This window comes from Mus caroli, chromosome 1 (assembly GCF_900094665.2).
Source record: "Mus caroli chromosome 1, CAROLI_EIJ_v1.1, whole genome shotgun sequence".
NCBI lineage: Eukaryota > Metazoa > Chordata > Mammalia > Rodentia > Muridae > Mus > Mus caroli.
The window spans coordinates 37,427,809-37,442,411 of record NC_034570.1 but is presented as its reverse complement, the minus strand read 5'-3'; the positions used below and the strand labels follow the sequence as shown (position 1 = coordinate 37,442,411).

Sequence of the window (14,603 nt, the reverse complement as noted above, 5' to 3'; positions counted from 1 at the left end):
TAAAGGTGCGCTGTGAGAAACAGAGGTTACTGCATTTGGAGGTTGGTGTGGTAGGACAAATGAGAAGCCCTGGTCAAGGGTAAGAAGTCTCAGCACCATAGGAAGAGTGAGTGAACATAGCTTATGCACAGCACGAAGGTTAGGAGTCTGCTTCTCATCCCACACGCAGAGGGAGCCACGAGAGATGACGGACGTGATATTTCTCTTGATTGCATTAAACCTTTAATTATGTACACCAAAATACTTTATTGTATACCTTAAATATATGATTAAAAATTTATAAAACCCAAACTCCAAACTAATCCAAAATGGGCCTAGCCTCTTCCCTCTTCTGTCCAGAAATTAAAAGCTGAACTGGGCCCCTCACTGGCTGTAGCCTCACCAGCCACCCAACGCTGGAAGCTCAGAGCTCGCCAACTCTGCTGAGCTCCCGCTGTAACCAAATCCTTCCAATCTTTGAACTCTTAGCTCTCAATTCTCTCAATTCCAAAAGCACACTGCAAGAACTACCGTGTGGGACAACTACCTAGCATCAGTGAGCAAGGGTCCGCCTCTGGTGGGCCGCTTCACCTTTCAAATAAGAGCTCCCTGCATAATGAGATAACTGTAACTTTCAAGTCTAATATGCAGAGCTACACTACTGTCTTTTTAAAAAGTTTAAAAAAAAAGGGCGAATGAAACCAACATTCTTTTTATTATTTTCAATGGCAATCATATAACAAAATAGCACTAAAAATAAATCATGCCATAACTTAAACTCAAGACAATGTGTACATGCTGCCTCCCTTGGTCAGTGCATGACTGTGCTCTACCATGAGCAGTGCTCATGACAAAGACGCGGTGCTCCTCGTTCTCCTGGGAAAAGTCTCAGCGCTTCTTCCAGGTGAACTTTCTTCGGGCACCCTCCTGGCCTGGCTTCTTCCGTTCTCTGATTCGAGGATCAGGGGTAAGTAGTCCAGCTGCAGCATAAACAGAAGCCTTTGTGAGCTGTGAGGAATGCTGGCTGCCTAGCAGATAAACGAGGGAGCCACCTGAGCCCCACAGCAACTGCTCTAAGAAAACCCTAGAGGCAGCCTGTTCCCAAGAGGTCATTTCACTCCTCTGGGGTACTTTACCAATTTCAGATACAACTGACAGCAACAATTTATGCGTCTTTTTTCTGCACTCTGGGAGAATTATGAGTCTTTCTTTGGTTTTTAATACTCTTCAACTTAGTATGAAGCCATTTTTCTATGGTCGGTCATCATTCACCACGCTGGAATGTATTCATTCTCCTTGTTTTTGAGGCTGGCCCTGAAGTTCTGATTCTCATGCTTTTGTCTCCCATGTGCTGCAGATACAGGTGTATGTCACTGTACCTGGGCAGGGAGGAAGCACACAGACGCCTGCCAACAGCACAGCTGAGGTTCATATACAAACAGAGTTTGCTGAACGTCGTTGAAAGAAGGAAGTATCTCCCTAGAACTTCTGTGAAAATGATATTCCTTGGTGTTTTACTTAAGAAGTTAAGTAACCTCAGAGTTATTCTTTGGATAGAAACTGTTCTAGAAGAATAAAGTCACTTTCAGCTGGAAGCTGCAGCTTGTGTAATCATCAGAAGCAAGAATGGTTTGAGGCAACTCGTGGGTTACTTTACTTTCAGTGTATGGTCCGATGGGAATGTTAGTCACCATCACAGACACTAGGAAAATCCAACTGCTGTATAATGTACATACTATTGCTCTTAGTTCTCCTTTTGTTGTTGAAGTCTCACTATGTGGCTCAGGCTGACCTGGAATTCTACATGTAGATCAGACTGGCTTTGAACTCAGAGATCTGCCTGCTTCTGCCTCCCTAGTCCTGGGATTAATGGTGTGCACTTCTGATCCTGGCCCTTCTTACTTTTGTAACACTAGCAATCTTGTTATTGGCGCAGGGCATATGGTGGTATTTAGTAGGGGATTTATGGAATAAAATAACTATTATGAATGGAATAGAGGTGTTCTACATTATATCCAAAGCCATATGCACACCGCTCCAAAGAGCACAAGGGTTAAGTGAAATCCATCCAAACCCCCTTCACTACAGATTTTCACAAGTTAGTGAATTCCATTAAATGTCAAATTATTTATGTGAGCAACATTCTAAGAGAATTAAAAAAATAATTAAGTAGCTTAAGCCACAAGCTCTACTTCTATGATCCCAGTGGCTGCTTCACAGGCAGAGTCGGGAGACCACCTTCTATGGGTGGAAGTGAGGGAAGCTGGAAGCACTACGTGGCTTCCAAAGCCTGCTGCATCTGCTGCACATACAGAGCTTTCTTCCTGTGGATGAAGCAAAGGCCGCCTTCAGCTTGAATGGCCTCTGCGTGTTATGTAATATCCAGCAGGATCAGGTACACTCTTTACCCTCCCATGCAGTCTTCTTCATTCACTACCCAGGAGACAGGGTCACAAAGTGGAATGAAAAAGAAAAGCAAATAAAATTGTAATATCACAAAAATAAAAGAGAAAAGCCCTAATGTTAGGAAACCGTTAATCTATCATTAACTAAAAAATTATCACTGACTCTTATGATAAAGTAAAATAATCCAATTTGTTTCAAATATAGTTGAGTTATATGCTGGGTCTGCTGAACAAAAGATTATGCTTTAAGGCCAAAGTAATTCCTGCAGGCCTTGGGCTGCATATTTCAGCAGAGACAAATGTCAATGGCTGGGAGGGAGAACCATTTCCTGTCCTAGTCTCGGTTTACGTTGTAGAAATCTAGCCTGCAAATCAGAGTTGTGGTTCTGGAGAATGGAGGGAACTAGAGGTGTCCTGAGATCCACACCAGTGTGAGGCAGCATTAACAACACCCCCCCACCACCACCACCACACACACACAAACCCACCTTGTCTCATCCACTCGACCTCATCCTCCGTGACGAAGCTGCACAAAGCTCTGGCCATCGCCAAGCGTATGGCTCCTGCCTGCGCTGACCTCCCTCCCCCGGAGACGGTGCAGGTCACATCGTGTCTCTCCAGCCGGTCCAGGAAGTGGAAAGGGAACATCAACTGTTCTCTAGGGCACATCACAACACATGAGTTAAGCCTCCTATGAAGATGTGACTTTGTGAATAGTTACAAAAACCAAATGGTGCCAGCCGCAGTTACACCATTCACAGAAACATGGCTCCTCCTGGGGTTTAGAATGCTTGGCTTATGTACAGCTCAAAGATTTTTTTTTTCTTTTTGGTGTGGTGGTGGCATGGGCAGAGTAGAGCAGTACATCAACTGTTACTGTTTACTGATACTCTCACGAGAACCTTGCAAGTTGTGAAAATCACCATGCAATGAAGCCTTACAGCCAAGGGGCACCATTAGCCCACTGAACCCAGCCTTTGAATTCAGTGATCAGGTATACATTAACAGGCCTTCTCAAGCAAAACTCAGATGCCGTTTGGATTTCCTAAACGGGGTGTATTCACTTCTGCAGGATGGAGGGTGCTCAGCTGTGTAACGCGGTGTTTAAAGTTTCTAAAATCACAGTGAAGATAACTACCTTCCTTCTACCCAAATCACAAATCCCTACTGTAGCTCTCTAAGATGCATGTACAGTCAGGCCCTTCAGGACCAAGGAGCAAACCACAGGTAGACACCAAAGAGCAGCATGCACAAGCATGGTCCTGAGCCCCTCTCACCCAGGAGAACAAGCACCTGCTCACACCATTACATCAGTATGATGCTCACTGCCATCTCTATAGGAGTTGGATTTTGTTAATTTTAATTTTAATTAATTTATTTACTTACTCAAGGCCTTGTGGGTGCTGGGTAAGCACTCTATCCCTGAGCTCCAGTATCTCCTGAACTTTTACTTCAGGAAATCCATTTATATCACATCACTTGCCTTGTCTGCCACTGCAGCTTCTAGACTCCCAAAGGAAGTTGATTTTACCGTTCGCTCTGAGCTGAGTACAGTTGGAGATGCAAATGCAACTTTTCACACCAAACAGGTAAGGAAATAACCCCTGTGAGTGGAGCCACAGAAACACTTCAAGGCCACAGCAAGCTGTATCTGTAACGGTGCATCCGAGGACTGGCCAATTCTACAACAGACATAAGCCTTTTTGTCTGCTTTTTATGAAAGAATACATAAGGCAATCAGACAAAACTAGCCATACTATTGTAAGCAATAGCCATATCATGGAAACCAAGGGAGCCAGAGACTGATAACCACAGTCTGACCCTGCAGGGCAGAGTGGGGTTGTCTGATGCATGCACTGAGGAAGTCCCCACATCACCTGGCAGGAAGAGAGTTTGCAACAGAAGTGAAGCTACAAAAGAGGCTTTTGACCAACCATTTGTTTGAGACCATAAGCATTTATCTGTCTCAATACTCAAGGTTTTCAGATTCCCAAATACATGCTTATATAATCAATCACCAGACCAAAACTCAGAAAAACAAAACTGACCTGCAGAATAAAATTTCTGCAGCTACATTAGTCATGGAGGCAGAATGGTCAAGGTGAGACAGATGACAAAAGTCTGCAGAGCGGGAGGTTGGAAGGACACTGAGTGTAAAACACAATCTACAAGCCTCACCCCAAACTTTTAACAACTAGTCATGTTGCTGCCACTGGTACCAGTTTTAAACCAGCACAGACTTGCAGGTTCATCAAAGGAAAACCCTTCACAGCGCAGCACTTCTTCTCTCAGGAGTGCCGATGAAATCCTTCACTGCAAAACCCCACACTGTTTTAGTTGTACAAACTGGCATGCTTCAAAAATTTACAAATAAATGATTTCCTCAATATGTTCTCTGAATGCAAGTCCTCTAGTACCAAATACAGACACTGATTTTTGTGTAGCTGCTTCAAATGCACGCATGTTCCTTCTACTACGCGGTTAGCGCATGTAAGTATCAGTGAGTTCAGCTTTCCAGAAAGGTTATCAACTTTTTTTGTGTCCCAAATTCCAGGCATACAGCAATCCATGTTTGTTGTAAATAAGAGCAACTGAAAAGACTCTGATGACCCCGGGGAGGCACCGCTGCAGCATCCTCACGATCAGCGTTCCCTCTGTAAAATGGCAGCCCTCACAAAAGGAATTCTGGGAGAAAGAACCTCACAGAATGAACAGGTCCAGTGGCTTTAAGAAGAGCAGCTCGGGGATCATCATGCACAGCTCCCTCTCCCCAGCCGCCGCAGCTCTGGCCTCGAAGCTTTGCGTCTGAAGTTACACAGCTCAGAAACAGACCCCTGCTTCTGCCATCTCCCAGTGACAGAGGTCTCTTCACTGCTGACTCAAAATTACCAGCCCTGCTTCTCTGGAAGGAAAGGGTAGCTCATGGCTAGCGGGGCCCCTTATTCCCTAACACTATCTTAAGTCAGGCTTTAACAGTAGTCATGACCATCTAATAGTAGACACTGACATCTTCCCCATAAAGGGCCACAGATAATGTTGCTGGTTGAATTCAAACTAAACGTTCCTGCTGCCAGGAGTAGTGGAAGTACCTTCAATCACAGAGCTTGAGAGGTAGAGGCAGGTGGATCTCTGTGCCTCAGACTTGGGTGGGTCTCACAGCAAGTTCCAGGACAGCCAGAGCTATGCAGTGAAACCCTGTCTCAAACTGGGGTGGTGGTAGGGAGTTGGGGAGATGTAAGATTTAAGGTGAAACTGAATTTGCAGACTAAGCTATGGGTAAGACTGGTGGTTAAATCATAGGGAACTATGTCTGCACACCAAGTCACAGAGAGGCCGGCCAGCCTGGCTGTTCCCTGTGCTGTGGGCCTCTCTCTGGCTTTTCCTAGGCTCCCTGCATCTATTCCAGTGAGATAATGGCTGAGTACGTTTAATTTGTATCACACAGAGTTAAGAACAAATTCCTTCTTGACACGGGAACACATTCAAATACAAGGAATGCACTTTCCTGAGGCAGTTACTGTTGCTTCTTTACACAAGCACAGGCATAGAGGAGCCTCAGCCCCTCTGCCTTACACACCAGCACACACTCTGGACACAGGAGTAGAAGGTAGGAAATAATCTCGCAGCACCTGGTCTGCACAGAGCCAAGTCATGGAAAAGCTGCCATCCACAAGAAGAGCTCTGCATGGCGACTCACTCAGAGCTCCAAGGGAGGACAGCGAATGAACAGAAGCTGTGAAATGCCTGATTGGGAAAACACCTACCTTTTCAGGAATAATGCACACAGAACCAGGAACGGACAAAACAAAAGTTGTGTTTTGACTTTACAGCGGACAGGTTTCTTTGCTTCCTCCGTATATGTACAATTAATTCCCTCCAGCAGGAGGAAGTTGAAAGAGAAAAGGCAGACACTTTCTAGTGTTCACAATTCTGGAAAACGAGCCAAAGCTCCAGAGCTCTCCCCTCCTCTCCCCTGCTTTGCCAGCGTTGGTTTCTGGGGCAGCTGCTTTCTGTGAACACCATCTTTCCATCAGAAGGAGGGCATGCGCTTCCCTTACACTCTGGCATTGGCATGCTCTGCACTTCAAACGTGAGACACATCTCACAACACTCACACTGCAGGAGGAGCTGACAGAATGAGTCAACTCACAGGCCTTCTAGGGGAGGTTTCTCTAAAAATCTGAAAAACTACCTAGAAAAATAGCAATAGTTTCTACTTAGCTAGCTTATTAGTGAAGAGAAATAATCCTTCAGGTAAACGCTCAGAAAACCGTGGGTCTTTTTAATGATGATGATGGATTATAATGCATGCTTTCCTTAAAAGCAGGAATCCAAACCTCACCTGTCCTGTGTGATGGGAAAGTAAATTAGATAATCAACTCCGTTCACATGGATCTTCCCGCTTCCGTGCTCATAAACGACCGCCTGTGCCGTGGCGCTCTTCCTCCGGCCTGCAGGGATGGGAAAGCCCGCCAGTGAGTTCAGGACCGAGCTTCCCAAGGTCACAGTAAGATCACACTTCCCGCTGACTGCACAAGCCTGCAAAGAGGAAACTTCCACGACTACTACAGTCAAAAATTACACCTGAGTCATGAGGCCGACCGACTGTGGGGGAATTATGCTCTGCAATTCCATCTCAGAAACACCCACGATTTTAAGTTTGTTTCAGAAGCCCAGTCATTCCCACTCATTTGTCATGCTACAGAGCCAGCCACTGACTCACAGTCCTTTTATTATACTTAATAAAAGTGAATCAAGACAGATTTCTAAAAATATGTGAATTCTAGAGTGAAATGCAATCGGAAGAAGTGAAAGGAACCCTAGGGAAGGGACACTCAAAGGTAACTTGTAAATACATGTAACAGGTCAATTTTCAAAAGAGAGGTCATATCTAATGCCTTCACTCATAGTCCAGGAAAATTCAAGTTGAGGCCTCAAGTTTTTATGTCTCATTTTTACATCTGAACTGCAGAGTCACTGCGCACTGTAGTTTTGAGAACAATCCCTTATTGCTAACAGGTTGTTGACTCTACCAGAGGAAAAGGTGAAATAGTTTAACGATTGCACCGCTGTGGATCCATCCACACTTTCTCTTGCAACACTGGAGGTCAATTTAAAAAACAAAAACAAAAAACCTCCAATAGAGTCTTAAAATTAGGAAACCTAACAGAGCAGTAGCAGAGCCAGCAAAGCCAGCGTGTTCTGGAGAGCAGCTGCCCAAGCACCATCCTTGTCTGAGTCCTGATGACAGACATGGTCTCTCTGTGGGATGTGGTTACCTTCGCTGGTGCTGAAGGCCATGCCCTGCTCGTCATACTGCACGGGTTCAATCAGCTGCTTTTTTGATTGAATAGTTATACTTCTGCGGAACCTCTGCACAAATTCTTCTTCGGCAGGCCCGCACGGCAATGTCAATAGCTTCTCCAGCAGTCGGATGAACTGTGCATACTGCAGACAATAGACTTCATTAAGAGAAGCAAGTGTAATTGCATTTGCTAAAGTTTTGCTATTTATATATACTTGATCTTTCCAATGCTGCTTTTCTTGATGAATTCTGACAGGATGACACTTGTGCATCTTCATGCTGCTTTTCAAACAGCAGCAGATGCATCACTTTCTCGTGCATCGTTCGTACTCAAGCTTTCCTCTCAAAAAAACAAAGGGATTTATCACTCAAAAAAATCAATTTCTCTGCATTATGATCATGAAATTGATATTTAAATTTATTTTAAAAATATTTAGATGATCTCCAAAAGTATAACTTCCAGTCTGTCAATAGAACTGCATCAAAAGGAACATTAGAAATAATTTCTAGTCAGTTATAAATAGCAGAAGAGTCTGATTTTGAGAAAATGTTCCCCTTAAGTTATATTTCATAATACATTTGGCAAATATATTTTTGGCTGTTCAAGCTGTGTTACTTTAATGTTTATGATTTCCTTTAAAACCGAACAATCAAGCTATTTAAAAATTCAAGAGATACTTGACTTAAAGGGCAACCTCTTGAAATAAATTATCCTTGCTACTCTGTGCATTTTTTTTAATAGTTCTTGAACATGTGATTAGAAAGTAAACAACTTGGTATTAACCCCTTAAAATTAGAAGCCAGAATAATCACTCTAGAGTGTCTGTGGAGAAGGAAACAACTACACTTAAGAGCCTTAGTTAAGATGGATTGGGGAGCCCAGTTTTTGATGACTTATTTGTTCCTTGCCAACCCTAAAAGTCATACCCAACTTTGCCACACTTGCCTTTCCATTGAAAAACCATTAATGATTAATTCGAAATATTTGAGACTCTCAACAGTCTAAGCAGTATTAAAACAACTGTTCAAATACATACATCTTCCTGGGAAACAATAATAAGAGGGAAGACATGCGGATTCTAAGTCAGGACAGAGAACCTACACACCTGTGACAATGCTGGCTCGGTACCCATGGCCACACTGCTAGCCCGTTTCCTCTTCCTCCCCAGCTGTATCCCTGTACTCAGGCACTCTCACCATTTCTTCTCTGACCCTTTAAAAAGACATCAACGGGTCTCTGTAGGATACGGCTGTGGTCATGAACTAGCCTATGGTTTAGGAAGCCAGAATCTGCTCCTACTGCCTTCGGCTTTATCATAGGCACAAGTTCCAGGACTTCTGTTAATACCAGTCACTCTCAATGTATAGAGGATTATTACCTGTTCTGTGTTTTGGTTTTTATAGCTATATGCTGTTAGTAAACTCCTTAGACCGTTTCTAAATGGAAAAAACAGACAAAAAAAAATCCACAGATTTTACAAAAATCAAAGTGGCAGCTGGAAAATAGAAAGAAAATGAAATAACGCATTTACTAAAGAAACAAGAGATCTTTCCAGTTCAATTGCAGCACAGCAGGACTCAGTGGTTAAGATCCTAGCAATCACTTCCAGATCTGCCACCAACCAAATTCCTGACACATCATCTAAGCAAACTGCAACTTTTCCAAGCAACCAACTTCTCCAGTATTAAATGAGAACTAGCAATGGACACAACTTAAAACCTTATAGTGGCAAGGGACTAGCTACTGTAGGTGTGGCTACTTCTACAGCAGGTTAATTCATCCAACTTCCTTGGATGATGCAGAGAGCTATCAGGACACTCAACACAGTAAGTACAATCAAGACCTAAAATGGGCTCCTGAACTTTACAGGGCACAGATTCACCTGGGATTCCTGGATGGCTCTCCAAGGATTCTATGTGAGGTCTGAGGTGAAGTTTAAGAAAATGCAGCTCAGAGCCATCGTTCTTAGTGTCTGAAACAGTGGATGTGCAGGTCCCAAGACACAAACCATGGCCCTCACAGACCTGCATGTGAATGAGGTAAGCCAGAAAGACACAGATGCATGAAGGTAACCATGCGCTGAATCCTTTTCTACCTGATGGCTCCTTGCATTCATCATTAGCTTAAACAATTAACCACTGGCCTTACTGAAGAGAACAAAAACCAACATCTGCTTCACTCCCTAAAACAACTGGCAGGAGACACGAGGGCACTTACAAAAGGAGGAGGAGGATCTGGAGATGAGCTGTGTCACTCCTCTGACTGCAGAAATCAACAAGGGCTGTGTGAGAACAAGGGTAAGTGTCTGGGGCACACCTGGGATGCTCTGAGGAGCATCCCTCTCAGGGTCTTAACAGCAATTGTCTGCATTCTCATGACACAGGTCCCCTTAAATTAAAAAGATTAATTACTCACATCTTCATCTGACAGTTTTTCCACTAACATTTCTTCTAGTTCCTCCTTAATCAGCCATCTGCTGCCAATCAGGTCTCTGTTAAAATATCACATATATTTTTAATTAAGCATGCAATTAGAGTTATATCACAAAAGATCCTACACACAGTAGCAATTCATGATGTGGAGTCAAGTTTTCAAGCTAGTCAGGAGTACTCCTACATATACCATTTTGGAGAAACGCTCCATTCTTTCAGTCTACCTGAGTAAACATTTTGCTGTAAGCGCTAAATGTGTTATTATGAACTTCAGTTAAAAGCTACCAGATTCTTTAAAGCTTAAAAGTGTGCCTGTACAATTTACGCAGAAGGCATACAGAAGACAGTATTTTCTTATCAACTGGCTGAGGTAGTAATAAAGTCCCAATTAAAAAAAAAAATCATAGCCACAGCCACAAGCTGGACAAGTTGACTAAGGTGTCGTCTGTATAAGAACAAATATAAATCTATGAGTCGGTCTGTCATAAGCTGGATGCATGCACAGGGTCATGGAGCTGACTGATCGATCACCTATACAGAAAACGCTAAGTATATCATAATCCAAAAGAATGATTAAATACCACGTAATCCATAAGAGTAAGTCCAGAATGCTTTCCCCTAAGGAAGAATCACCTACTTAGAAACCTAACTTTAGTGCTGAAATAGTGTGCAAACCTGAGGCCTCCAGCAAGCAGTGGAGGACAAGAGCTTACCTGGACTCAGCGCTTGCTGACAGTGGCCCTCTGTGCTTTTCCAGCTGCATGACCTTTCCATACACGTCCTACGGGAAACAGTGCCCAGATAGTGAGCGAGGTGGACAGTGCGCCTGATGACATGGTTTATCGTTCTTCCAAGCACCCCTTACTCTAGGGCTCCCTTCTCACTCTAGCTTCAGAGTAAATAGTTCTCATCTGAACCAAGGGGCGTAATTTCAATGAAAATTTATAACATTTAACTGACTTTAAAATGTCTACAACAACTTTTACATTTCACACCACTGAGTATGGCTAAAACAACACAATTCCTGAAAACTATGTCTTTTCCTTACAGTTTCATAAATAAAATACAGATTTTCATTTTTTAAAAATTCTAATTTATTAAACAATATACTCTTTACACTGAGAGCCATCTATAGCACAGCGACTACCTAACACTTAATCTTAGAATGTAAGATTTTAAGAGACTCTTTGACTGTGGTTAGGGTACTTGTATCTGGTATGTGTAGTGCTAGGGACTAAACTTAGATTTTATCATGCTAAACAAATGCTCTTCTCAGCAGCTAACACAACACATTAAGGCAGTAATTCTCAACTTGTGGGTTGAGACCCCAGGGAAGAACCCTTCATAGACCATTGGAAAACACAGATATTTACATTACAATTCAGAAGAGTAGCAAAATCAGTTATAAAGTAGCAATGAATTAGTTTTATGGTTGGAGTGGGTCACCACAATGTGAGGAACTGTATGAGAGGCTTGTGGCATTAGGAAGGTGGAGAACCACTGAGAGCCACTGCATTAGGGTAAGCAAGAGCAAACATTCTCGGCACACTGGTTTCTAAAGAGCCATTCATCAATCCTTCTGAACATCCTCAACTGGTAAGCTCTTCCTCACCTGTACCGAGTGGACACACAGCATGTCCACGTGCCTGAGCTCTGCCCCAGGGAAAGAACCAGTCAACTAGCCCCTGGACTTGAGGCTGCAGTGCTGGAGGCATGGCTTCAAATGCAGGCAGAGAACACTAGCATGGTCAGAACACACCTTCTTCTCTTTGAAAGGGTTTAATTTTCTAGAGTTACCAAGCAACTACTGTAACAGTAAGACCTTCCTCATAGATGAGTTTCAAGTTCAGACTGGTAAATTAACCATTTTCCAATGGCTTTCCTGCAGTTTTCACTTAAAATCTTTTTCTAATTTCTACTTATTATTGTGTAAGCATGTGTACTGTCTGTATGTGGGTGCATGTGTGGAGGCCAAGGGATGCCTCTGGAGAGTCAGCTCTCCCTTTCTGCTTCCACATGGGTTCCAGGAGTGAACTCAGCAAGTGCCTTCACTCCGAGACTCCACCCAAGTTGCACTTCAAGTCTCTATTTTTCTACGAATATTCTTTCACTACACTGTTTCCTTCTGGTGTTGCTCATATCCATAATCACTCCCACATAATTTAAGTAAAGAGATGTCAAAGGGAGCATGGCGAAGTGTACATCAAATGTCAAGCACAGTGGGTTCTACTTACTGATGACAAATGTCTGAACTGGTGAAGCCCAGCAACTTGCTGCTCCCTGGGTTTCTCGAGCAGGAGGTTCTGGGACATGAATCCAGAGCCTGGAGCATGCAGGCGCCTCTATGCTGATCTACACTATCAGCTGCAAACACTCTTCAATAAGGAAATCCACACAAAGAACTTAGCACAGTGCCTGCCTATAGCAGTGGCCAATGATGCTGTCGAGAGTCAAGTTAGTAAAAGCACCGTGCTGGCATTCACTTCCACGCATTCTCTCTGTTAGTGTAAGAAACGACTCTCAAGAGTCTGCCTTGTATGCAGTTCAGCTAAAAGCATCAGTTCTCTGGGAAGTAAATTCTATAGCTTCAATTCCCGGGAGAGATATGTTACGATTTACATAGAAAATCGTGGAGGGCATAAAATATGCCAGGAACTGTCAACATCACAGATTATCACTGGTAGCTTTTGGTACATTATTACATGTCCACTTGATTTTTTTAGGGGCACTAGAGAATTAGAATGACCCCACCTACTCTAAGCTTATATACTGTACTTAATAGTGTAATTTCAAATATGACAGGAATAACCCAGATGTGAAATGCTGAATCATTAATCACAGCTATGATTAATATTTCATAAAATCAAAGCAAGCCTATCCACCCCTTGTGCCATCAGATTTCCATAATGTATGAGTCAAATTTAGAAGGTGCCTTAATTTGAAAATACCAGATGCTCAGGTTGAAAAAGAAATCCTTAAACTAACAGCCCTTGCCGGAGACTTAGCAGTATGAATCTCAGTATCCTTCACAATTTGTTTGGGTTATACTAATCATGTGGAAATTCCAATTTTAGGACGAGTAAACAAATAACACTGCATTGGAGGGCAGCACAGGAGAAGTCAATCGCATTTGGTATACCAAGTAGTTATTAATGGTAATCTCCAGTTTAGACCGTGCGATCACTAACAGTTTGCAATCTGTTAGAAGAATCACAGAGAATCAAACAAAGCCATAGAAATAAGCACCAATGTAATTCAGAAAGGTTTTGATGTACTGCAGGTTGCAAGTGACATGCTTCTGTTACAGACCCCTGCCACCCCTTGGTGAATGATTTACCTATCAAAAAGGCCATTCAACAAAAAATGGCAAAAGTCTTTGCTCCAGGCCATAGGAACCACTCTGGGATAGCAGTGAGGACATTGGTGTGCTTAGGACTCCCATCCCATAGATTCCTACAGCTTGAATTAAAGTCACATATTATAAATAAGTGTACAAAAGTAATCTCATTGAATTAACAGAGGTAGCAAGTTAAATCCTATTTTTAAAACATTATTTTCCTAACCATACACTTTGAATATATGAGATATAAAATAGTAATTATTCATATATGAAGAAAATGAAAATACCTCTAGACTGCTGAATTAATGATTGAATTAATTCCTGATGCCAAGAAGTCTTAAATAGGCATATATATGTGTTTGTGCACACTTTTTAATATTTATTTATTTTTATTTCATGTGCACTGGTGTTTTGCCTGTGTTTAAGTCTAGACGTATGAGAGTGTCAGATGCCCTAGAACTCCAACTATATACAGCTGTGATCCACAGTGTGGCTGGTGGAAACTGAACCTAGGTCCTCTGGAAGAGCAGCCAGTACTTAACCACTGAGCCATCTCTCCAGCCCAGTACATGACTTTTTAAAAACAAGCACTCCACACAGTCGTTAAACAATTACTCAATAACAGTTATTTTAACTGCATTTTTAAAGACAGAAACATTACATTCAAGAGGTTTAAATATTCACGGGATTACAGGAACATTTAGAAACATTTAAGCCAAGCACAGATGCTGTGACACTTCATCCCAGGACCCTGGCTGGCAGTCTACAGTGGCCTAAGCAGGCAGCCCTCTCCCAAGGGGCTGTGGTCCTTAGGCACAAGAACTGGGGTTACTTAAGTTGTCAGAAAAAAAAAACTTGCAGAATCTCTGAAATGCCAGTAACTTCTTTTACAAGGCAAACGAGCTTTATGTATGTAAAAACTCACATTGTCTGTCTGTCCCAGCATGGGTTTCATGGGACATATCAAAGTGTTCTTCTGGGTACAAGAACTGTAGGCCACACCTCTTAAGCAATAATGAGAGATCCCACTGCACAACATGCAGCACTTCTAAGCTGGACTCACTAAGTCTCAAGTCCCCTTTCTTGAAGAGCCTTCCAGGTAATGTGGTGCACTCCACCCATGTCTTTTTTTTTTTTTTTT

The 14,603-nt window shown here is 42.7% G+C and overlaps 1 protein-coding gene across 2 annotated transcripts in view; it reads right to left on the bottom strand.

Annotated features, from left to right (window-relative positions):
- Positions 1–675: 675 nt before the first annotated feature.
- Positions 676–14,603, bottom strand: part of Mrps9 (mitochondrial ribosomal protein S9) — a 54,088-nt gene continuing 40,160 nt past the window's right edge. For both annotated transcript variants that reach the window (XM_021161505.1, XM_029477594.1), the window contains 6 exons: positions 10,836–10,903; positions 10,106–10,181; positions 7,664–7,832; positions 6,727–6,835; positions 2,873–3,042; positions 676–959 (listed from right to left, as the gene is read on the bottom strand). In XM_021161505.1, coding sequence (XP_021017164.1) covers positions 868–959; positions 2,873–3,042; positions 6,727–6,835; positions 7,664–7,832; positions 10,106–10,181; positions 10,836–10,903 — 684 coding nt within the window. In that variant the 3' untranslated portion in view covers positions 676–867. The remainder of the gene's footprint in view (positions 960–2,872; positions 3,043–6,726; positions 6,836–7,663; positions 7,833–10,105; positions 10,182–10,835; positions 10,904–14,603) is intronic.